This window comes from Lutjanus erythropterus, chromosome 15 (genome assembly GCF_056507025.1).
Source record: "Lutjanus erythropterus isolate fLutEry1 chromosome 15, fLutEry1.hap2, whole genome shotgun sequence".
In the NCBI taxonomy this organism is placed as follows: Eukaryota; Metazoa; Chordata; class Actinopteri; order Lutjaniformes; family Lutjanidae; genus Lutjanus; species Lutjanus erythropterus.
This window is the reverse complement of record NC_139331.1, coordinates 13,094,705-13,119,600: the sequence shown is the minus strand read 5'-3', so window position 1 is coordinate 13,119,600 and position 24,896 is coordinate 13,094,705. Positions and strand designations below refer to the sequence as shown.

The 24,896-nt window shown below is 37.7% G+C and overlaps 2 protein-coding genes across 5 annotated transcripts in view; one reads left to right on the top strand and one right to left on the bottom strand.

Moving 5' to 3' along the window:
* atad2b (ATPase family AAA domain containing 2B) overlaps positions 1-3,345 on the bottom strand; it is an 89,918-nt gene extending 86,573 nt beyond the window's left edge. Inside the window, exons 1-3 of the mRNA XM_084736916.1 lie at positions 2,938-3,345; positions 358-524; positions 39-70 (exon numbers count right to left, since the gene is read on the bottom strand). Of these exons, the coding sequence (XP_084593042.1) occupies positions 39-70; positions 358-524; positions 2,938-3,036 (298 nt within the window). The 5' untranslated portion in view covers positions 3,037-3,345. The remainder of the gene's footprint in view (positions 1-38; positions 71-357; positions 525-2,937) is intronic.
* Positions 3,346-7,406: 4,061 nt separating this feature from the next.
* On the top strand, positions 7,407-18,041 carry ubxn2a (UBX domain protein 2A). 4 transcript variants are annotated; one of them, XM_084737920.1, is made up of 7 exons: positions 7,407-7,541; positions 7,951-8,013; positions 10,676-10,778; positions 11,129-11,238; positions 13,423-13,560; positions 15,166-15,327; positions 17,084-18,041. In XM_084737920.1, exons 2-7 carry the CDS (start codon positions 7,970-7,972, stop codon positions 17,265-17,267), a joined length of 741 nt encoding a protein of 246 aa, XP_084594046.1. In that variant the 5' UTR covers positions 7,407-7,541; positions 7,951-7,969; the 3' UTR covers positions 17,268-18,041. The 4 variants fall into 4 exon arrangements, with proteins under 4 accessions (XP_084594046.1, XP_084594045.1, XP_084594047.1 ...); XM_084737919.1 differs by having other exon boundaries at positions 13,393-13,560; XM_084737921.1 differs by lacking the exon at positions 7,951-8,013 and having other exon boundaries at positions 7,435-7,541; positions 13,393-13,560.
* The last annotated feature ends 6,855 nt before the right edge of the window (positions 18,042-24,896 follow it).

The window sequence follows — 24,896 nt, the reverse complement described above, 5'->3', positions numbered from 1 at the left end:
GCTTTAAAAAAGGGACAAACTGAAAAGAACTGCATTACCGTGTCCGTTTTGCATTATGCGAGAGGACAACCTAGAAATAAAACAACAAAGTGAAATTATGTAAGGGCATCTGGACAGAAGACCCCCGTTTTGAGAGCCCATATTTAAGTTACAGTACATGACATGAGAAGAACAAGATTGGACTCAACAGGAAATAGCCATCTAAATTAATACTGACTAATTTCCACAGATAAATAAATATTTCAGCCAAAGACAGTGTAGTAATGCACTAGTCTATCACTGTACTGCACAATACCGTGCACCATTTCTATTATTCAGAGATACTCATTATGAGTGGAACACAGGCCAGCAGCTGACCTGGTGCGGTAGGTGGGAATATCCCAGCTGACCCTCTGGCCCTTCGTCTGTGGGGACGGGGAGGTATCACTGGAACTGGGCTCAGATGCGGTCTGTCGGCGCGTCCGCTTAGAAGGGGGAGCCAACCGTGGGCTGCTGGGACTGCTCACATCACTACTGGGCTCCTTCTGTTGAACAAACAAACATTATCCCAATTTATGAGAGGAAGGCGGAGAGAACGCAAGAATGACAATCAGAAGAAGCAAGCAACAGAAAAAGAGAATGACTAACATCGTGACAGCCTTTCAAGCAAATATTTGCATAAAAAATTCACCCCATCAATCATTGTATAAAGCCAGAATATTCAACATAACCAAATGACTAAATATCAAACCCAAGACAACATAAAAGACTTAAAGGGCAGAAGAAAGCAAAAGCACCAAATAACAAAAACCAGAATAGAGTATTGTGATGAGACAAGACACCTTGTATCCCTCTCCTCAATGTATTCTCTGAATCACAACAGAGCACCAGCCAGACATATGCCCTTGATGCTTACGCCCTTCACAGCTTAACTTCCCCGCTGATATGAGTGTATCTCACTGTTGTCATAGGCAACTGTCTGCAATGTCTGCAGAGGGGTTTGTCTGACTGGCTGCCTGGATAGATAGATAGATGCAGACAGACTGAAAAATTCAAGATGTACTAACATTGATCAAACACGATGTGTCCTAATGAGTTCACCCTGAACTCTTTCATCATTTACCAAATATTGTCACAAAACTACAGTCAGTTTTAGCAACAGGTTTTTGACAATTAGGTCTACACAGAGTTCCCATTAATTTTCATGTCGATACAATAGATGCAAATCAGACAAAGGAGCCCCAATTTGAGTTAATTTAGTTCTAAGAAATAACCACTTTTAGGTTTGAAGATTAAAAAAAAAGTCTTTATTGTCAATAGGACTGCAACTAACAATTATTTTCATTGTCAATTAATATGTCAATAATTTTCTCGATTAATCAATTAGCTTTTTAGCAATTTGGTCAATAAAATGTAAGAAAATTGTGAGAAATGAAGACCAGTGTTTACGTAAGCCCAAGATGATGTCCTCAAATGTACTGTTTTGCCCACAACTCCATGATATTCAGTTAACCACCATAAAGAAATGAGAAAATATTAACATGTTAACAATATTCACAATATTTTTTTGCAAAAAAATTTACTCAAATTGATTAATCAATTATCAAAATACTCAGTAATTAATACAATAATAAGTACATCATTGTTTAATTGTTACAACTGTAACTGTCTATCAGTGATCAAAATAGGATCTATATGCTGCAGTCATTCAAAATAACTGACCCCTATTTCTTTCTTTGTTGGTCAGACTTCCATCAATTGTGATTGAAGTTGAAATGTTCTGTTCCTCCCTACAACCCCCTCAAGGACCCCTGTTGGTCCCAGGACCACTGTTTGAAAACCACTGGTTTAGTGTACAAAACAACCTGAATTCTTGGAAATAACATTGTCAAAGTGTAAGGTTTATCACTCTACAGCCTCTCAATCACAGATCGCACTATCATGTGTCATTAGTTAGCCTGGCTTGCAATCTACAGGACTGGACACAAGCCAGGAATGACATGAATTTCCTGAACCACAATTCAACAAAGTCGCCTAACAGCCACTTAAAACTCAAGAATGTAGTAATGGCTATCAATAAATCATCAGATCGATTAATTATATTTTTAGTCAGTGTTAAGCGCGATAAAAGTCGTAAATTACGCGGAAACACAGAACCTCTTGTCTTGCATAATCTCAATGTTTACATTTTGAGACAAAGACTGTCAAGACAGCTTGTAGGTCAGACGATCAGTGTACCAACTAAGGCTGTTAATTTAATATTTCGAATAAGGAGAAAAATGTCACTCGGCATAACGTTAAACCAGTGCGTTTAAAACACTTACTGCAAAAACATTCTATTTATGGGTCTTTGGGGCATTTATACGAGAAAGTTCACCAAGTTCAGACTTGCTAAATACGGGACATGAGCCAGCCAACTGTTTTGAACCTGGAACTCCCTTCCCCCACTGTAAGCTAGCTGTCGGGCTAGCTATAACCTACAAGCGCTAGCTTAACTAAAGCTTTATCGCTATATTTGAGAAAAAAATATTACACTAACAGGTCCAGGACGGTGACATGAAGTAATGCTAATATTCTCATGTCAACGCTACAGTTGTCTTTATTTGGAAGGCGATTTTGTGGAGACAATGGTGAAACAAGTGAGCCGGGTAAAACAGCCAAACACAAAGGGAACTCAACTTGGAGCTAGCCAGGAGCTAACATCGCTAGCTTGTCATTTGACAGCTGTACAATACGTTCAATGCGGACGACAGGCGTACGAGTCACTGCATTCAAGTCTTTTATTGTGTATCTGTGTGACCGAGCGGGTGTCAAGTTCAGTACTGCTCGCACTTTCCTGTGAATAATACATTATGTGGAGCACCTTGAGGCCACGGCTACAGCTACAGCTAGCCAACTTAGCAGGGGCAGCAGCTAGCTGTTAGCTCAACCGGCAAAGAAAGGAAACCGGCGGCTTACATGTTCCTCTGAGTTTCGCTCGAGTCTCGACGACGACCTAGTCCTGGAGGAGATGAAGGGACCGGTCCGCGGCCGTGAGCTTTTCCTTGTGTTCACCATGTTTTTTCCTTTTGTCTGCCCTTACTAAATCTCCCTAGCCGGCTCCAAACACTGGCTCAGAGAGCGAACCATCGAGGCGCCATTTCTCTCTCTCTCTCTCTCCCTGTCTATCTGTCTCTCCCTCCCTCTCCCTCTCAAGTGGATGTGTCTGTTTGGCAGGTGCATACATTTCTGCTGACTGGACTGCTACCACAAAGAACTACTAGCCTACTTATCATATCAATACTATAAATATCACATAATAATCAGTAAAACTAATTGTCTTATATTGTAATTCGTTATAAATTGTGGTTTATTGTATTTGTTGTGAACACTGAGAATGAGAAATTCCATAAAGTTAAAGGGATAGTTCACCCAAAAATGAAAATTCATTCATTATGTGCTCAGCCTCATGCCAAATGAAGGCCAGGTTTAGTTTTTTAGAACCCAGCATGCTAAGTTTACTTGAAAAATGTCATTTACACCATGTTTTTAGCCTAAATCTTAACTGTAAATTCTTAGCTTGGATCCAGGCTCAGGTGCACACACACACACCGGTGTGTGTGTGTGTGTGTGTGTTGTGACGGTGTGCAAACAGCATGTCAGGGCTTTAGGAGACTTGGCTCAGGCCAGACAAGCAGCATGGAAACTTTTTTGGGGGTTGATTTTTGTGTGAAAACAGGTCACTATTCACTTCCATTGTTTGGGAAATTCAGCAATGGCGTTTTCCTGTGAAGCATTTTTGGTTGACTAACAAAATAAAACCAACCTTCAGTCAGAATGAGGGTGATTAGATAACACTTGAATTTTTATTTTTGGGTGAACAATCCCTTTAAATAAAATCACTCCACTAAGTACTACTGAAGCATATTATGTCCTTACTGTAAAGGAATATTAAAGGAGTAAAGTTAAAAAGAGAAAAAAATGTTTGTAAGCTTGAGTACACAGTGTACCCTTGAGAGGAACATCATGTTCTAGTGACTTTTAAGGTTTCATTTTCTTGGTTTCATGGAGAAGAATATGCAGGGTTCTTGTGGGTGCAAGAAATCCTGGAAAACACTTAACACAATTGTCTAATTTATCAAAATATGACTCTGCAGTGATAAATGTGGGGGTTGTCACAGCTGCTTGAGTGATCCTCAGACTTTGACAAAATGGATTGAATCGATGTAAGAAATAGTATCATAGGAAGAAATGTTAGCTAGAGTCAACAATGAAGGTGAGAATGGGAATGCTTTTAGCTCATAGCATTGCTGGGACATTTTTATTATTAATATTATTTTATTTATATTGTATTTAATCTTTTGGAGCAATCTGGCACAACAGTTTCCCTTGGGATTAATAAACTTCTATCATCTTATCTTATCTTAATGTTTTCAAGGTTTGAAAAGTGCTTGGATTTTAGATGAAGCGCTCCACACTGCTTCCATTCATAATAAAAATCTATTCGACTGAATAGTTTGCTTTTTAGATAAAGAAATATAATTAGTATGGAGAGAGGCTGATTGCTTTTGCCTTTCACACAAAATGAAGAGAGAAAATGATTTTAATATGTGAAGTTATTCATGTAGTAATTGTTTTAGTGATTGTTGTATATTTGGAGGATGGTGCGTGAGATGCCAAGTCTACTTACAGGTAACACATTTTGAAACACGCAACAAATTTGTCACCTTTCTGTAGGATGTTATTACGAAATAAGATTTTGGTTGCTAGCACAACATCTGATTTAATTTTTATGAAGAAATTAAATTGAGTCATCATTTTAAGCATAAATATGTCATTTGCCACAACTGGAAGGTTCTGGTAAGGCTGAAAATGCACCTTGAAAATCCTTGAAAAGTGTGTTAATTTGACTTTGGAACCCTGCATTTAGATGTTATGATAAAGGCTTCAAGAGTCAATAAGTTTTTGGGTTTAAGTACCTTGAAAATGCTGGATTTTTACTCTTAAAAAGCTACATAAACCCTGAATATAAAAGTTTGGCACTGCTTTCAGTGTCAGTTGAATTCTTCACAACGTGTTTTCCAAACTGACCATACATAATAAAATTCCCTCACATTCTCTCACATTAACAGGGTGCAAGATAAGTATTGGGGGTGATAAATTATCAGCCAATAATAGGACATTTCTGTTGTTATTTATTATGCTGACAGTTGAATTAAGCAATAAATATCACTATGATAATGTCTGATCTGACAGATTATGTCAAAGTATTTAATGTTAATTCATCGACCAAATGCTCCATGAGAGACAAATTATGTCAAGTTTACTCAGAAAAATAAATAAACATTTGAAGATTCAAAACTGTTATTTGCTTTTGTTTTAATATTTATGTAACTTATTTGGTTTGGTCAGAGCCATGGAGTATTAAATCACCCGTCTTTGCACATCTTAGCTTTTCTTACCCTCAGCTGTGCATGCAAGTTATATGAACTTTTTAAAATACAAAAATGTGAACTCATCATTATCTTATCAGTATGAGCCATGAGAAGCAGGTAATTATCGGTCATCTGTATCAGCTGGAAAAAAGAAATCATCATTGTGCATCCTTACAAGATAACTTGATCAGTTCACGTTTAACACGTCTACATTGTTTTGAAGTAATTAGTTCCAGAACTATGGAAATGATAGCAAAACTCATTATGATTATTACCTCAAAAAGTTATTTTGGAAGTTAACTCAGACACAGACTGAATATTAATGACTTACTTCGTCTTCTTTCTTTATTTTAACCTGCATGCATGTAATTTTAGTTACTGAAATAATGATAATCACTCTCCACTCTTTCTGTTTTCACCTTTCCTCCTTTTCTTGTACTCAGTATTGATATGATCCAAAAAAAAATACATGACATTATAATATCTGTCAGTCAGAAAAATCAACACTGACCCAGTATGTCTTTGTTATTCTGTCTGCAGACGGGACAATAACGGTAGACCTCTTGAAACCATTTAGTAGAACTGTAGTTAGCCAAGAGCTTCATAAGATCCTTTTCCAAACCATTGTGGGTTCGTTGGACTCCAGTTTGGAGACCACTGCTGAAACCCAAACCTGTGTGCGTTCATGCGTGTGTCGGTTCCATTATAATGTTTTTGTTTCAAGCTATGTTTTTAGAGTATAATCAGAACTATTTATATTTTATTCTATATTATATATTACATTTGTGTGCGCAGTGGTGCTGATGGCATCATCTGTAATCCAAATGTTAGAGGAAATGGGTATGCCCAGCACTGAAAATGAAAACCTTTCCTGAATTTTAATGCAAAGAAAGACTACATCAAATTCTCATGTTTTCTGAAACACAACAAAGTGTGTATCTATCTCTAAAACTCCTCCTGTTTTATGGTCAAATAAAGGATTTATTGGGCCTTTCAGTGGGTATGAATGGACACAATCATTCTCTTGTGTACATCAGAGAGTAAAAGTGAAAGTAAAGTTAAGTGCCCTTAACAGTGTTGATTTTGATAAATTATATGATGATGATTATTTTCCAGATGTGGTCTTTATAATCTCACTTACATGTTACATCTGTTTCAGTTAGGGCTGTCATGATATCAGATTTTCACCTCCTGATTATTGTGGCCAAAAGAATTCAAAATAACAATATTACAGTACCTACAGAATTTTAAATGCTTTTAGTCAAATTCATCTTTAACTTTGTGATGTGTTTTGTCTCTTTTTTGGCAAATGAATTACACTCAAAAATATGAGTTTTGGGAGGTGGAGAGAAAGTCTGTAGTTTGTTTTTTGTACTATCACAGTTACCATCAATAGTGGTATATCACAACACCCCTAGTTTTAATAAAATGTCTTTCATGTTGTTTTTTATTTGTTTGTTTGTTTTCTTTTCTTTTCTTTTGTTTTTGTGTTGTCCTACTTCACTCTGTTCCTGTGTATATAAATTTCTGATCTTCTATCATTTGCTATATGTTGTAGTGCTTGCTTCATATTCTTTGAAAAATTAATTTAATTGTTTTGGGGGCAAAAGGATATTTACTACAATTCAATTAGTAAATATTTACTCTAGCACACAGATGATAATATGGCAATTTATATACATGTGTATTTTTTAACTGAAAATCTACATTTAATTATCATATCAAACTATTCCTGTACTCATATGTATATATAACCTACGTATATTTCTAAGAACAAAACCACTTTTCTTCTGTTTAAGTAAATATTTACGTTTTCTACGATTTCTCACATATGTTGGAAATGTTTGGACTTTTTTCTTTGTCGTTGTCAAACAGACAGACACACAGACAGACACACAAATAGACAGATCGTCGTATCTCTCTGTGTATATGTTTCCCGTGCCATTTAATACTGTATCATCAGTTTCAGTAGGGATTGCCGGTGATGTGCTGAGCTCAGCAGTAGGCTGTAGGCTACAGTGTCATTACGACAAGAGGAGTCAATTTACGGCACCTTGACGTCACACGCATTGCTCAGCAGAAGAGACGCTGCCTGAAACTTATGGCTGCAGATGTGTAGCCCGGGATTAACCGACCAAACACGGACTGGTAAATCAGTATTTGACCTTAACCTTAATACGGGCATGCAAATAAGCCTCTACTATGTCGATGTATATATATGTTTATAATCCATGTTATTATCCACGGGCCCTATGTCGTTAGCTCTGTGCGCGTCCATGGCTTCTTCACGCCCACTTACATAATTAACGATAACGTTACAGGCTGCTTGGTTGTTTATCGATAAGGTTGTACAGCTTATTAACCGCGAGGTGATCAATTTGGGGGCATTTTTAGCAGTTAAAAACACTGATAACGCACACGCGAATGCCAGTGAATATATTTGCACAATAAACCGTAGAGCTAATTAAAGGTTATCCTTGCTTCAAAATATAAGCTACCAAACTTGCCTGTAAAGGTGATGACGGTTGCTTTGTCCACTTATTTGTCGTTTTCTTAGATGGAAAACACAAAACGTCATGAAAGAAATTGACACTGTGGGGGGTGAGAAAGATGAAAACTGGTAAGTCACATCAAAGTGGTTGTTTTTCTTGAAATCTCTCACATTACCCATTAATGTTTGAAATAGTTTGTAATAATGTCTTAAGTGTAAATGCAATTTGCACCAAAGAAAGAAAAAAACCCAAAACATTTCATCCATGCTTCATAGTTTAATTATTGTATTGCTAAATTGGCCAATGCCACCAACATTTTGGTATCACTTTATTTGGAGGAGTGTGCATAAGACTGTCATTACACTGTAATAGCCATGTCATGACACCTGTCATGAACAAGATATTTGAATATATGACTATTGTCACCTGGTTTCATTTGATCAAATATGTGATTTCTAATGCCAAGTATCTTTGTTAAAACATTATAAGTGTGTCATGAATATTTTCCTTGACCACAGTAAAGTGGTACATGTTTGAGTCATAAAGATGTCATTAAGTTATATTACACTCTCAAACTTGCTAACCGCTATTTGTTCATCAGCTTATAACATTTCATGATATCTTTATGAGAAGTCCAAATAGTACCACTTCACTTGAAATCCAGAAGACTGTTGATGACACAGTGACAAAAGCATTTGATAGTGTAATAAAATTAAATGAAGGAAAATAATCACAGGCTTATAATGGTCTGATGACAGTCTGTGCCCAAACCAACTACATACGACAGTGTAATGTAATGTTAAAACATAAAGCTAAACAGTTTCTTTAAGTTTGATAAGTTCAAGTTGTCATGACAAAAGGATTGACATCTTATGTTGTCAGGGTTAATGACAAGTTGGCATAACAAAGACATTTTTGTCTTGATTAATATCAAGATGTCATAACAAAGACATGTCTAATAATGTAAATTTTGCATTTAAAATGATGTAAATCAAATGACACTTTATTTAGTTCTTTCCTTTTTAATTGATTTTTCAGCAGAAAAAAACATACATAAGTGCCAAGCGAATAAAATGTACAATGAATCAAAACATCACAGGAAACTACAACCAAGACGGAACAAAGACAAGAAACACAGAAGGAATACAACAGATACAGAACATTATATACATATATATGCAATACATATTCTACATGATATATATCATATGTACCTAATTGTACATCATATCATGTAGACTAACTAGCACCTCAAATTATAAGAAACGGTGCAGAGCGTGAGTATGTCAGGTTACAGTAGTATAAGGACCCCATGTTTTCATGTAAATGTCCTACTTATCTATCAGCTTGTAACATGGTCTTTCATAGGAGGATATTTTAGCCTTTTTGCCAAACCACTCCTTCACTGATATACTCCTTTAGTTTGCCAGTGTTGCAGCACTATCCTGCATCTAGTCATGTTCTGCACCATGAGCTCAGATGGACATGTAGACATTTTTGGTAGCACACCTAATAAACAAAGTACTGGTCGCTGTACCAGTGTAGAGGGAATCATTGTCTTGATGAAGGAGATTATCTCAGACCACAGTTCTGCATGGCGCATGAACACAACATGACCAAGAGGGTGCCACAAGTGGCATCACATCTCCAGCACAAGAGTTTCACAGTCCTGACTGTGCAATTTTAGACCGAATGACACTTAATGACAGCCATAAACATTCATGAAGACTCCTTCATGTCCATGACAGGTACATGACATGGTTATAACATAACAATCTCATGCGCACCCATTCAAACGAAGTGTTGCCAAAAGTTTTTTGCTATCATGTGAGCTGTACTGGTTAAATTGTTCGGATATTTTTTCACCATGGCAGTCGACCCCAAAAGTGTTTCTGCAAATCTATGTTTTGTTCTATTTTTTCATTAACACTGAGTGTTTACTGCACTAAACAAGAATGTCAGTTCTGTGTAGCTGAATGCTGTTGTGTATCACACTGAGCTTTTTGGATTCAGTCCTCAACAATAGGAAAAGGTCTAGTGGGAAAAAAAATCAATACTGTTGTAGTACACAGGAAATGGATATGCACATTTTTATGTATACAGTAGATTTAGCCTATTTTTGTTGCAATGTGTAACATGCACAGTAAACAGAAAATTTGCGTAGAAATAAAAAAAAAAATGCAAAAATTAAATAAAACCCTGGGGTAGTACATTTGCCAATGTATCAAACATCACAAACATTCTGTTATCAATATTTATGGAATAAACAGACAGAGTTTCAAAATTCAAACATTGTTAAGACAGTTTCACTGAGAATTAAGTCATCAGTTACCTACAAGCCATCTGCGAGTGGTTGTAGGTAATTGTAGTTATTCTTTTGCACACAATGTGCCATTTGCTTTAATAAATGATTCAAATCTGTTGTGAACAATGCACTAAATGTTCAGAGATTTTGACTTTATTTTGTAAAGAACAATTCTCATTCAAGAACTGAGCCACAGAAAATGGCAAAAACTGTAATGTTCCCTTAACTCCTATGGTCCTGTAGTTTATGAATCAACTGCAGTATACTCAAACACTAGATTTTTTTTGTAGATTAAAATTATGTATGAAGCATCTAGAATAAGAAATCAGTTTAGTGATGTGTCAAATGTGTCGAATCCTAGATGCTTAATGTAATTTTTGGGAGTGGGAACTCAATATTGCAATTTTTCTGTGACTGCAGGCTGAATTCTATAAGACACATAATGACTGATTTGCACACATGTCTGTTTCTTAATGGACTGTCAGCGAAGAAAATGAAGAGGAGGCTCCAATGAGGCGTAGCTTTTCGGTAGAAGACCTCCTTGATGAGGTGGAGAAGATCTGTTATGACGCCTCAGGGACATCTAAGGTCAGACACAAATTCACACTACTCAGCCTTCAGGGTCACGTCTCTTTAAATGTGCATTTTATTGACATACAGCTGAAGAATGAATTAATAATAACATAAAACGCCCACACTGTGATATATAAAACATATACCATGCACATAATATATTTCTTAAATAGAAAATGAGTGGAAACATTTTATTCTGTAGTAGGTGAATACATTTAGGTTGACATTTTAAAATGCAGTGACAATGCAGCAATCTACAGTCACATACATATTTGCTCACCAACCCTTCAGGGTTCAGCACGTACAGGAATCAGGCTGTCAGTGTCAGGCCGATCATGGTTCATTGTTCATGGCTTTCTTCCAAGGTGGAGATGGTGGTGAGACTTTGGAAGGATGGCTTCACTGTTAACGATGAGGAGTTTCGCAGCTACTCCATACCAGAGAATCAAGACTTCCTGGATGCAATCAAAAGAGGGTGAGTGTGTTGAGTAAGATTTTACAACCTAAAACTAGAAAAGGACAATTTCTTTTTAATTTGTTGGGAAAATTTAAACGCATGCCAGTTGTTATAACATTTTTTTCTTTTACATTATACTAAATAGGCATCCAAAACTTGTAATCTGTATAGATTTCATTTATTTCCCTCTCCTCCAAGTTTGCATGTCACCTTCACCTCTTTTTAAATCCACATTCAAACTCACACCCCTATAAATGCGTATCTTCACCTCAGCCCTACTCTCCCTCATCAGTTCATCACTTCTGTCCATGAGACAGTAGATCCAGAAACGATGTTTTTATAAAACCATTAGTTACCCAATAACAATTTAAAAAAACCCTATAAACTAAATAACATACTCACCAAAAATAATATAAAAACCACAACACTGACATTAGCGGCCAGAAAGCTAATATAAACTGAAACTTAAGTGAAACCTGAGAGTTTTCTAAAATACCTGAAGCAGTCTGAGGAAGAGCCTGGAGCAAGAAACATTATATAAATAAACATCTTATTAAAAGGGGGCTTTTTGGTGTGCAGATTTATCTATACACATTTTTTGTGATTCAGCACCCGTCACATTGTGTATAGAGACGTGTGTGTGTCTTTTTCATTATCTTTTCATTAGCTCCATACCTCCCCCATCACTTCTAGCCAAGGTGACCATCAGTCTGTGAAGGAGCTCTGATAGGGTTGTTGATTGATATTGGTGACTTAACAATTACCTCAACAAGTGTTGAGATCTCTGGCTTTTAATAGCTCTCCTTCTGGCCTGAAACAACTTAATCTCTTCCTCTCACATGATTGTCAAGCAGTTGAAGATGAGAGGGCCATGCTATGAGCAATGGTCAAATACTGCAACACATATTCTTCAGCCGATCAAAAGCAAATAACAAAGCAGCGTTATTATTATTACTTTTTTATTGTGGTATTACACATCATTACTAGATGTTTCTGTCGGCTCTGGGCTGTATTGAGAAAATGTGACTTGTGTCCATGGCGAGCAATTGTAACCTGTGGTCGTGACTCATTGATGCTATTTCTGAAGTTGATCAAAAGACTAGATCAAAAAACTCTTTGAATACAGTAAAACACTAAGAGATGTGCACATGATTTAATCAATATGAGTTCAAAACTTGTTTGGCTGAGTCTATAAGACTGCTGTCTCAGGTTCAGAACTGCAGCTAAAGATCATTTTCATTATCGATTAATTTGCCAGGTATTTTCTCAATTATTCAATTATCATTTGTTCTGTAAAGCATCAGCAAATAGCAAAAAATGTCAATTACAATATCAGAGAGCACAAGGTGACAGTGTAAGATGTCCTTTGAGAAGCTGGTACCATCAAGTTTTTGGCATTTTTGCGTGAAATATGACTTTGAACGATTATCTAAACCATTGCTTCTTAATTTTATCTTAATCAGTCACTTGATCAGTAGACTAATCTTGCAGTTCTAGGAAGATTAATTCTTTGATACCATTCAAAGAGACTGCAGTGCAGTTTCAAAGACATTAATGCAAAGCTACGGAATTACGGAGAACTACATTACATAAATACCTAATAAGTTTTGGTTTCAGTTTTCCCTGCATGCTCACTCTTTCTACACTTGTACTGTCTGTCTCTTCCACTGCACCTTTTCTTTATCTGTCTTTTTCCAATACAGACAAGACTACATTTTCGTTATTGTAATGCCAAACCAGGTAGAAGAAGAGTCACAAAGTCGGATGGTGCCCATTGACTTATTCAGATGGACCACAGACAAAGAAATAAACATTTCTTTAGGTCAGGTTTTGTTGGTGGATGACCAATTTTCAGAATTCACTTAAGCTGAAAATGGTGGCTCACTTTTTCTTTTAAGGAATACAAATGCAGAGAATCCCTTTAAAGCTTCACATTATATGAGAAACGCACTATATACTCTGTATTCATGTGATGTATATGTTGTATATAGAGAGCTAAACTCTATATGTAATGTCTGACCTTGGGTCGATCTTACAACCAAACCCCATCAGTCCCCAAAGGGAAATTAGCAGTAAAGCTGTCCCTCCTATAGACCACAACCAGGCGACATAAGATAGATAAAGCATAATGTTCGTTAGAGGCTCATTTGTCATATTGATTGATCTGACTAGACGCCAAGCCTGGTCTTTAATTTGTCCCAGGGAGCTTCCGGCAGAGTGGGAGAGCAGAGCAGAAGAGGAGGAGCTGGAGATCAGTGTGGAGGATCTGACAGAGGAAAATTACGTTCCCAAGAAAAAAGCCTTTCACCCCTTCAGCGGCCGAGGATACCGACTTGGCAGGTAAGGCCTCAATCACACTACGTGACTTTCAAAGTCGTCAGATCACTGTACTTTTCACGCTACGCAACTTTCTGTCATGTAAGCGTGAATCTTGACGTTTTTTTGGTTTGCACACTACATGACTGATCAGTGACATGGCGGGTCACACATTACAAGTTCTTTCTCCAGGAGGAGTCCTGGAGGAAGTCTGTATGGTCTTTAAACTCGTTTTGACACAAAACACGTGCAAGAAGTGACATTAGATTATTAATACTGATGCATCAGTGTGAAGCATTTTACGGTTTTAGCTGCTGGAGGTGGAGCTAGTTTGAACTACTTTATAACTTTATATATACTTAGACATTTTTGGATGCTGCTCCAGTGCTTTTCCATCACTCTTTCTCTCCTCCCGCAGCCCGTGTCTGCTCTCATTAGTTTTTAGTTGTTGCATGGCTCCTCAAATTGTCCTAGACACGACCAGATATTAAAGGATAACTTTGGTATTTTTTAACCCGGGCCCTATTTTCCCTCATTTTTGTGTCAAAGTGACTAATCGAGACAACGATTTTTGAAATTGGTCCAGTACTGAGGTGAAGTGAATCTGAGCTGCAGCTTAATCCCTCTGGGCAACTGTGCATCATCAAAGCGAGTACACTAAAAGAGTTTTTGTTTTGTTTATGTCACGTCTGAATGAAGATGACTATGAAGGTGTTAAAATGACACTTTCTGCACGGTTTCTGCAAAGACAGCATTAAAACAACTTATTTTACTCTATGAGAGACTCTCTCTGTAACAATCCTCACCATAATGTCAGAATCTGAGCTTGTCAGCGGCAAAAACAAGCACTTTTAGTGGTTATACTTTGATGGTGCAATTATGTTGCAGCTCAGTTTTGTTTCTGCTGGCTGCAGCACTCTCCCTCAATACTGAAACAATTTCAAAAATTGCCTCATCTCCAGTTGTAGGTTTTGACACAAAACATGATAAAAATAGGGTTGAGGTTTAAAAATACTGATGTTGCCCTTTTAACCTGATTTCTTTTCCACCTTTGAGGTATTGGCGAGCGGGTTACATTTTTGAACAGTTCACACAGTGAGCAAGCACTGATTTGTGACCACCGATGGTAACTGGAAAATCAGGGTTACAATCAATGTCCTGCAATCATGTAATGTAAAATAAATGGTTACATCATTGTGAGTACAGTATTGATACAAGAATTTACCTTTTTAAACATAATTATGTTGCATATTAAAACCTAATAAGCGTCATACATAATCAATTATGAACCTTTTGAGTTTGCATTATTGTTTTCTATTAGTGTCTTTCTGGAGTTCCAGGCTGCTATACCACTTTATACCACTAGGTGTCCTTCTAAATCTAGGTATCAAAAAACCCCACAGGCAAATTTGACCAAGCAGACAGTCAGCCTGATGAACTGAGAGCCTCAACATGTTCAAAACATCACTCTGTGAATACTAAATTGTCCAGAGAGTCCATAGAATATTCAGTGTGAGATTTTGTCTGCCTGTTCACCTCATAGTAGTGAATTCTAAAAATACACAATGCATATGCTGTATGTTCTTTTAACTGGTGGTTAATCTGTTATTTATTCCTGTCCACTCACAGTGTTGCACCCAGAGTTGTGGCCAGGTCACCATCTGTGCACGAGGATGGAGAATCTCTTCCTATTCCCATGGTAACACTAGACCACGCCCTTCCCGTTACCTCCCTGCAGATCTGGTTGGCTGACGGCAGGAGATTGGTGCAGAGGTTTAACCTATCGCATCGGTGTGTATCGCAATGTCAGGGCCTAATAAAGACATCTCTCCAAATCTGAGCTGGACATATATATATCTCTGCATATTGAAAAGAGACTTGCTGTAACTCTGCCCCTGCTACACTCACTGTAAATCCCCTAATCTCAAGCATCGCAGGAAAGAAGTAGTTCAAGGGATGACAAAAGATTTTTGTTTGTACTAGCTCGGGAGGTGCTGAGGGGGTTTGTTTGAGGATTACGTAATGCTTTGTTCTAGTCTGCCGGAGTTGAAGGCATGATGCCTGTTATATCCCCTGCCACAGTGCATGGGGCTGCAGAAAACATAATCTGAGATGTAGCAATGGAGTGGATCTATAAAATCCCCAGAGAGGGATTGCGTAACTCAGATGCAGCATTTATATAACAGAGTTTGTAGCTTAAGGATAGAGAGGACTGAGCCCCTCTAACCTTCAGCTAGTGTGTGAGGAGCAGAGCTGCCATAAGATCGCTCATATATGCTGGCTCCTTATTAATAATAGATTGTGTTACTAGTATAGTAACTCAGAGTGAAATCATGTGTCACAAGAGAGAGTAGAGTATTTTGCCGTTCATGCCTTTCTACTGGAAAGGAACTCTGTAAAAATATCATAGAGGAATAATCAACTTATCTTTTCTTATTAAGGGTATAATATGCAACATTTCTGCAGTAAAATGTCTAAAAATACCTGCTAGATTTATATATTATCATATTTTACATTATATATTTTCTTATGTTGAGTACTTGCATTATCCCAAAAGTTTCCAACAATGTTCAAATGCAGAGACGTTTGTAATTTATTCAAGGTGATGGTGCATTTCCTGCATGTTCCTGGTTGCTATAACTCCCATGAAAACACAGGATACATCAAATACGTCAGAGAGTGAGGAAGGAAGTCGGGGCACATGCCTAAATATATAATGAATAAAATGTTAATATTACCTCATTCTTACACATGATTTCTGTCTATGAGTTATGTCAAATAGGGTTTCATCAGCTACGGTGATGAAAGCAACACCCCTGATCCCACGCCACATCACAGTGTCATCAAAGTGCATCTTTTGTTGTTGTTTTAATGTGGAAAAACAATGAGAAGCAGCCCCGAGCAGCAGAATTTACATATTGTGCATTTAACGTAACGTCAATATACAAGTTTTATTTATTCAAGTTAATTTAATTTTCTAATATTTATTTTCAGAACACATCAGAATGAGTTCAATTAAATTTATAACTCCCAATTTCAAGGCAACTGTCTTCACCAAATTTTCGAACTTTGAATCAAACTCAAACCTTTTAAGTTCTGAACTAAACTTTTTTGCACCGACCTAATGTTTAGTTAGTTGAGATAATTTCTTAGAGAATTTTTGAGTTGTAGAACTTTTGTATTTCAGAAATTGTTGACTAAACTCGTTCAAGTGAAAATGAATAATGGGTAATAATGTAAGATTTTAGAATGCAGACATTTCATTTTCAAGCAGCCAAAGAATGACAAATCTATTCCTAATCTGTTTCTAAAAGTCAAAAATTCAGGTTTATGTAAAGAAGAAAAGGAAAACTTTTTTTCCCTGTTTGTTTTGAATGAATATAAATTACCTCACGTTCTCTTTTTAAATTCAGTCAACTCAAAATTTGAACTATTTCAGGTGAAACAAAATTTATTAGTACAGTGAACATGTGAGGAATAGCTCTAACTTTCTCTGTCATGATTTAAATCTGATCTTAATTTAATTCGCTCTCTAATTCTTTTCTAGGATCACTGACGTTCAAGATTTTGTGGCACGCTCCCAGAGGAGCTGCCCACCTTTCGTCCTGACGACATCGGTTCCTTTCCGGGAGCTCAACGACAAAGAATTAAGTCTGGAAGAGGCGGATTTGGCCAACGCTGTCATTGTGCAGAGACCCCTGAACACACAGGCTCCGTTTGGACACTCCTGACTAAAAGGGCCCCATAACTCACAGCTATTTATCCCTTTCACTGATGACCCCGACTGCAGTCTCAAGGCCTCCTATAACTTATAATGTTTCTTTATCTGGCAGTTTGTTCTGCATTTGATGATTGTTATTTCCCTCTGCAGTTTATTTATCTCTACAATCTAATGGAGATGTTGTCACACAGTTATCTCCACCGTCACAGGTGCTTCTGAGGTGCTGTTGTCAGTGCTTACTTTGTCTTCATCCTCTGGAGGACAGTGTTAACCTGCCAACAGCTCTTCCTAAACCCCCAAACTCCAGAAGAAAAAAAAACTGTCAAGGCAAACCAATTCTGTTGCTCGGGCAGATGGCCAACCATGTGTGTCCATCTGTTGGCCCACCACACGTAACTCTCACTCCTTCCCTCACACACACACTCACACCACCACCAGCACCACCAACCAACTCTTCAAAGTCTTCCCAAACTGTGATCACCAGTTTTCTGCACTAGTAACAGTACAAATGAGCATTTGTATCTCTAAGTTTACAATTATTTTTAATATTTAATGAACATTTGATGTTTAGTTTACACATTATTATGATTTTAAAAGGTGACAGCTTGTTATTTATGATGGCCTGACAGACAGTTTTGCCATTTAATGCATTTTGCGTGAACATTTGCCTTTGTTTTTGCTGGGAGATTTAATTCAGAATGTACAATGTGTTGTTTTATTTGACTGCATCCTTTCAACACATAACACTATTCAAGGTACAATAAAAATCCTCCTCAAAATTTTGCATATTTGTATAATTTCTTTCCTATTAGTGCTGCACAGGTGTGGGGACTGCTGACAGAAATATTTGATAATTAAGGCATCCATCAGCTTCAAGTAATTATAATTATCATGGTGAATATGGCATGACACCAAGCAGCACCTTATTTCCTGTTGTAATGCAACATCTGTGCTACCATTACAGATTTAATGGGGATTCAAATTAAGGAGGCACGGAGAGGCTGCTGGTGTCAAACATGTCAGAATTGGAGGAATAATGTCTTCACAGTGTTATACCACAAACTGCTATATGTGCTAAAACAAATACACCAATTATCTCAATGTCAAGTTTAAAAAAATTGCAATATCACCTAACCCTAACCCCCGATATCATACCAGACTGATACATCTACTGTGATATTACATGGTTCTTTTATTTTATTATTAGGGCCCAAGCAACTCCATTGAAAGTGAGGGAGTTACAATTATTTTTCTCCTAAATGAATCACATTTTTCAGGGCTTAAATATGCTCAAAACCTCGCCAAACCTGGCACATGGGTCATTTGTGGTGAAAATCACATCTGATATGGGTTCTGGCAAAAAAAAAAAAAGTTTGGCCACGACCTCTGAACAGCAGCTCCCGCGGCATGTTTCACCTACATGCACAAAAAACAGTTGGCTCATGTATCATGACCAGACACAAAAAAGCCTCTCTGAGCCTAAACCCAGCAGGAAGTCAGCCTCCTCCAGAATTAATCAGATCTATTTCAAAATCATCTACATGACAAATTAGTGATAGTCATAGTGCCACCTTCTGGCAAGAGGAAATGCCATGATTTATACTGTTATATGCTCCTCCAACAGGATGTTGACCAGATCCAACTCAAATGTGGTCAGTAAAGCCCGAAGACCTTGATAATGCGGTATTGTGAAGTTTGTGACATTACGTCAAATAGCATTTTATTCTCAGACGCATTTTTATCCCCAGGTTTTCAGGTCCAGCAACAACATGTGCAATATCTGATCATATTTTGATTATGCACCTGTATCTTTGGCTTCTTTCCTGCAGCTACAGGATTCTGAGGCAGGTGTCTGGATGACACTAAAATACAACAGAAGAAAAGAGCAATTAGCAAACACACATGCAGCCAAAAACCACCATCATGCACCTCTTAATTCATAGCCTCCCACCTGCAAGATATTCTGATCGACTGACTGATGTGAGACAGTAGCCGAGCTCATCTTTTCAAGGAGGATTATAGGGACCTATATTGAGGCTGCCTAAAATGTGATTTCAGCTTGTATAGAATGTATTTTAGGCTTTATTTTTTCAGGCCTTTCCATTGCTGTGAACATGATATCTCAAGAACACATGGTGGCAATTTCTTCAAAGTTGGTACAAATGAGACTTGGACTTGAGGATGAACTGATTAGATTATGGTGGACAACACATTTTGGGCCATAGCTCAAGAATTCAAAAACTAATTATGACAAAAATTCACACAAATGCTTAACAGAATACTGTAACTGTCGGAGAATAGCTATAGCGAATAGCAAAATAAATGCAAAGGTAATCCTCTACTGACTGACCTCTTCTAGTTTGATTTGTTTTGGTACACATGGGTTACTCCTTGTTAACAGCATATCAGGCAATGCACTGCACACCATGATGAAATATTTTGCTGGTGGTCAGTACATCATGGCAATTTTGTAAAATGGTGAGACATAATTACTGTAATTATGCGGCTTTTGTACATTTATGAGTAAGTATGCATTACACTATGTAATTTCCTGAGTAGTCTACACCTTGAATTAATATCCAAACCTTTCATCTGCATATTCCTAATATAATACAAGCATAAGCAATATAATAAGGCTATCAGATTACAAATGGGCCAGTGGAAACAGAGGGATTAAAACAAACTCTGCAGGTTTGGAGACGTTTTGAAGACATCGGCTGTGGAGATATCTGTCTTCTCTCCAATGTAATGGAACTAAATGTGACTACCTGGTTACTCAAGTTAATCCACAGAGCTTGTGGTGAGCAGTTTGGTGATAGAACGTAGTGTCATTAGATTCTGCAGCAGAAAGAAAATAGTTCCAACATGAAACTGCTCTCAACAGGGTTTGTGGATTTCTGGAAAGAGACACTGTGTGTGTGTCATTATATTTGAGAGAAGACCAATATTTTCAAAACTCTGCTAGTCACACCAAAACTATCTAGATGGATGAATAGCACAACAGATAAGAGGAAACATATGTGTTTTGGATTTGGGGATGAATGCAGTTTGTCACTCTGTATGAGTGGTTTATCTGTCTTTTAAAAAGAGTGTGAAATGTTGTGATGACCACAGACACACATGAGTGGAGTGGGGAAAAAGCGAGCCTGACCCGCCTATCCAAGCGGGCTGCAGCGACATCTTGCAGACAGCAGCCAACCCGTGACGACCCTCCTTTTTCCCCCTCAAACAAGAGAGTGTTATGATACTCAGTGCATGTGTGTGCAGGAGAGCAAGAGAAAGATATTTCTAAAACTCACCTTATATTTAGCTTTCAGTTCTTATGTACCTTCTAACTGAATCGCTGGTCGAGGTCACAATGGCCTCATTAATCACATTTTTAGCCATAATGCAAGATTTCATATGCTAATCATGACAAAATTACACAGAAATAGCCAACAGGATAAAAAGATGAGGCGATAACATTTTATATTCCAAAGGTCAACTTCACTGTGACATCATGATCTTCAGCTCTCTAACAGTCCTCTGTCCTCCTCTGTAAAGAAATAGTCTCTAAGTGAAGACAGCATATTTCTCACAAGAATCACGTGTATCATGAGAACTTAAATTCTGCCAAAAAATGCACTTAATACCTTCTACTAAATTCCTTCAAAGTTACAGGTAAATACAGTGATAAGTTCCTTATCAATTTCCTTCAGAGACTTCACTACATACATTATGAGTCTGGACAGACATGAATGTGAACTGTAACCTGACATGCAAAGCAGTAAGTTGACAGCTGACCTCTCACTCTTTTTAACCAACCACTAGAGGCCGCGAGTGATCAACAACTGCTTTAGTTTGATATTTTGTTTAAGCTAGGGACAGTGTATGTGGTGTTCATGTCAATGTTGACAGAACAAATCTCCACTGGTTGCACCTGGCATCTGCTTGTGGTGGCATTGCAGTAGGTGCTTCACCATCTGTTGCCTGATGGGGATCACTCTACTGAGTGCACTCTTCTTGCACAATTTCAAAGCAGTTGCATAAAAATGTATTGTTTTGTATTTAATGCCTCATGGCTTCACAACCAAACTGCTCAAAAATCTAATTCAAGAGGGGTTAAGTAAAGTTGAAAGGGGAAGTTACTGGTTCATCTTAAATGAGGTAACTTGTGTTTCTTGGCATGTGTGATGACATGCATGTGCTTTTACACATGCACGTGCTTGCTACTCCATCTCCAAGCTTTTTGCCTGGCCCTGGGAAGAAGGCGAACACCATTATCCATCTTCAATATTTAAAGCAATGGGAGGAATGGGTGTGCAGAGCAGAACAGGAGAGGGTTTGTATTTGCTCATGTCTGAGGGAAGAAGAGATGACAGCCTCAGGCTGGTCAAGGTCAGGGGAAGAAACTCAGCAGCAGAAATGTCTTGAATATCATAATCCCCTCTGAAGAATTACCTTTCTGTGAGGCCATGTTGCACATTTTGGGATTTTTACCTGAATGTGCAGGCTGATATGTACCACTTGGTTGGCAGCCAGAGGGGGTCTGGCTAAAGAGTAAAAGAGAGCACATTTCCTTTGTGCTACATATTTAATAAGGCTAAGCATGCAGGGAATTACTTTGCCTTTAACTCCCACATTTCCTTTCAGAATGACCCTTTTACTCGTACAGCAGCCATCCTTTCATTTTGCACATTCCTCTTCACGCATTATCGGAAACATACCCATTCTAATGCAGGTCATATGCCCGACTTTTCTGCAGCGGTGCCTTTTTCATTGTCAGTAATGTGGTTTCGGTAGAGGGGTTTGCATGCTTGGAATTTATGGAGAGGTCTGGGTTCATCAGCCAAGGTCTCCATGACATGTTTGTTGTCATGCTTCGAGGAGAGGCTCACTGTGGAGAGTAAACATCCTACTCTAAAGGAGCTGCTTTGGAAAGACCTGTGAGGGAAAAGGAAAGGCACTCAATATGTCATGAGTCAAAGACTGAATTTAAAAGTAACTTAAGTGTGTGTAGAACTGTATCTCTTTTCCCACCCAGACAAGCATGGCTTTCATTTCAGAATCAAGTACTATTTACTTTTTTTTTTTTTAAAAAAAAGGGTATCTAAATTAAATAAAATATTGATTTTTGTCTACAATAAAAATCACATTGACTAACGCTGCAAAACATTATGACATTTTACAAAATAAATGAGGAAGGTTCAGTTAAAGGCCACTTGGTTTTACACATGAAGTGTGGAAATAAAAAAAGTGAAGAAAATTTTCAGCTTGGGCTGAGTTAAGGTTTTTAACAGAAACCACGCATGGGATTTGAAAGAAGTGGACATTTCGAGGCAGGGTCACACCACAGAGTGACACAGCAAAATTAATTGGCACATATTCAAGAAATATTTTGTTTTAAAGGTGTGGTGATGTAGCAACTACTTGCAGAGCTAGTTGGTGAACTAGGCTACTGTAGCTGGCAAGCTAAAATCTAACACACTATTTAGCCACGACATGCTAAGACAAGTCAGGCACAATAGCTCCCTGTGCTGTACACTTTACCTTACTGTGGTATTTAATGCTAGTTTCTTGGTATTGTGTACAATTTCACTCAATAAAGATTTTGTTCAAGAAGAAGAAAAGCTTGTTCAGTTGCTAATGGAAGAGTAAGTTCGTTGTGGAGAAGTTTATAGACTACTGTGCTCCATAAGAGGAGAAAAAAGGACCAGCGTTTAGTGGCATCTAGTGGTCAGCTTGCTGATTGCAAACACCTCACCCCAACCTCCCCTTCCAAGCATATCAAAAGAAACTGTGGTGGCTGTGAAACTTGTGCAAAATGTTAAAGACAATAAATCCCCATAAACCTTATATACTGGACCCTCACATGGACAGGTGAGCATTGTTACGATGACTATGGTTGGTCGATGGTTTTAGGCTAATTCATGTCAGGTTCAAGAAATTTGTTGCTTCAGCCCTCAATTATCAAATCCACTAATCACTTTGTGATTCCATCATGATGGACTGATTTCACTGCTAAATTTCTCTGTGATTTAAATGTTGGTGTGACCAGGCTTTAATGAAAGGCACAACCCATTTGCCTCATGGAAAATGTACAACTGGGGCGACTAAAAGTATGGATATCTTGTTCCTGTGCTTCTTCAATTTGGAACTTTTTTATTTAAAAAAATCTTTTGTATTGTGAGTCCCTCAACTTTTTGAAGGGGGAGGTAATAAATCACTGGAGGGCCCCTTTAAGTAGGTCACACACATACTATAGGCTCGGTTGTGTTGGAATATAAAATGTTGTTTAAAAAAACTTCGATAAAAGTACCATTAAGCACAACATGTCACCACAAACTATTTTGAAGTGGGATTAAAGTGTACATCTTAATGATGATGATGATAACGACGATGATGCAGCCTGGGAAATATGTGATCAAATGCTTGAGTGCATCCTTGTTGAGTTCTTTTCACACGCATCCACGCCTTTGCGACTTTCTTTTCCAAAGGATCACGCAGGTAATACTCTGAAATCAAGCCAAACTGCATTTTAGACATTCCACTTGAAACCACAACAGCTCCTGAGAAACTACAGTCACAGATGGTATCTGATAGGACATAATAAGAGTGCACTTATAACAGGTTTATATGAGACAGCAGGTCACCTTGTCACCAAGCATGGAGGATTTTCATACTCTTGCCAGAATAATAGTGTTGGTTTTTCTGTGGGAAATGAAAAATTGTTTATTTCCCACACCCCCATAAAATTTTGAGAAGCCATCACTTCATAGTAGTCCTTCAGTGTAATACTTAGCAAAACTAGCTGTAGCTCCTGTTGTTTGTTATTGTGTTGTATTGTTAAAAACAATACTGTGACACAGAAGTGCCAGTCTTTTTCCTCACAGAAGTGCATATGTCCAGTCAGAACTCATATACATGCACACTTTGACTCTCACAGACACACTCAATAACCTGTATTCGGGCAAATCATATCACTGGTACAAGCAATGTGCTGTAAAAACTAGTATCAAATCTCATTTCCCATCATGCTTGTTAGACTGAGTAGTTTTTTAAGTTTGCTATTTGATGTTCCAAAATATTATTATGTTATGTTTTCATGTTTGTGTCATTTCAGACCATGGTTGTTTTGTGCTCGTAATTGTCATTTTTGAGCTGGTTAATAGTTTTAAAGGGTATATTTATAACATTTAGTAGAATCTATTGGTAGAAAGGGAATATTATATTCATAAATGTGTTTTCTTTAGTGTATAATCACCTGACAATAAAAATTGTGTTTTTGTGTTTTTGCTTGCCGCAATATTTCATTGTATACTCCTCAACCATCTGGCTCCCTTCAGGGTCACGACCCTCTGGTTGAGAACCACTGTTTTCTTTCTATTCTGATTTTATATCAAGTGTAGAATAAGATATGAATATTGTAGGATTCTTTAGGCCTATCATATGAGATTAAAAATAGAATTATAAAACACTAAGTGTAATAGAAACAGCAGTGTTTTTTGTTGCATGCTCTTATTTTGGTGCCTTCCCATCCAAAACACACACTGCTGGTGTCAAACCATCGCCTGCCATAATCTCCTCACAGATGCGCACACATGCATAGCCTACATTCACGCAAGCCGTGTGTGTGTGTGTGTGTGTGTGTGTGTGTGTG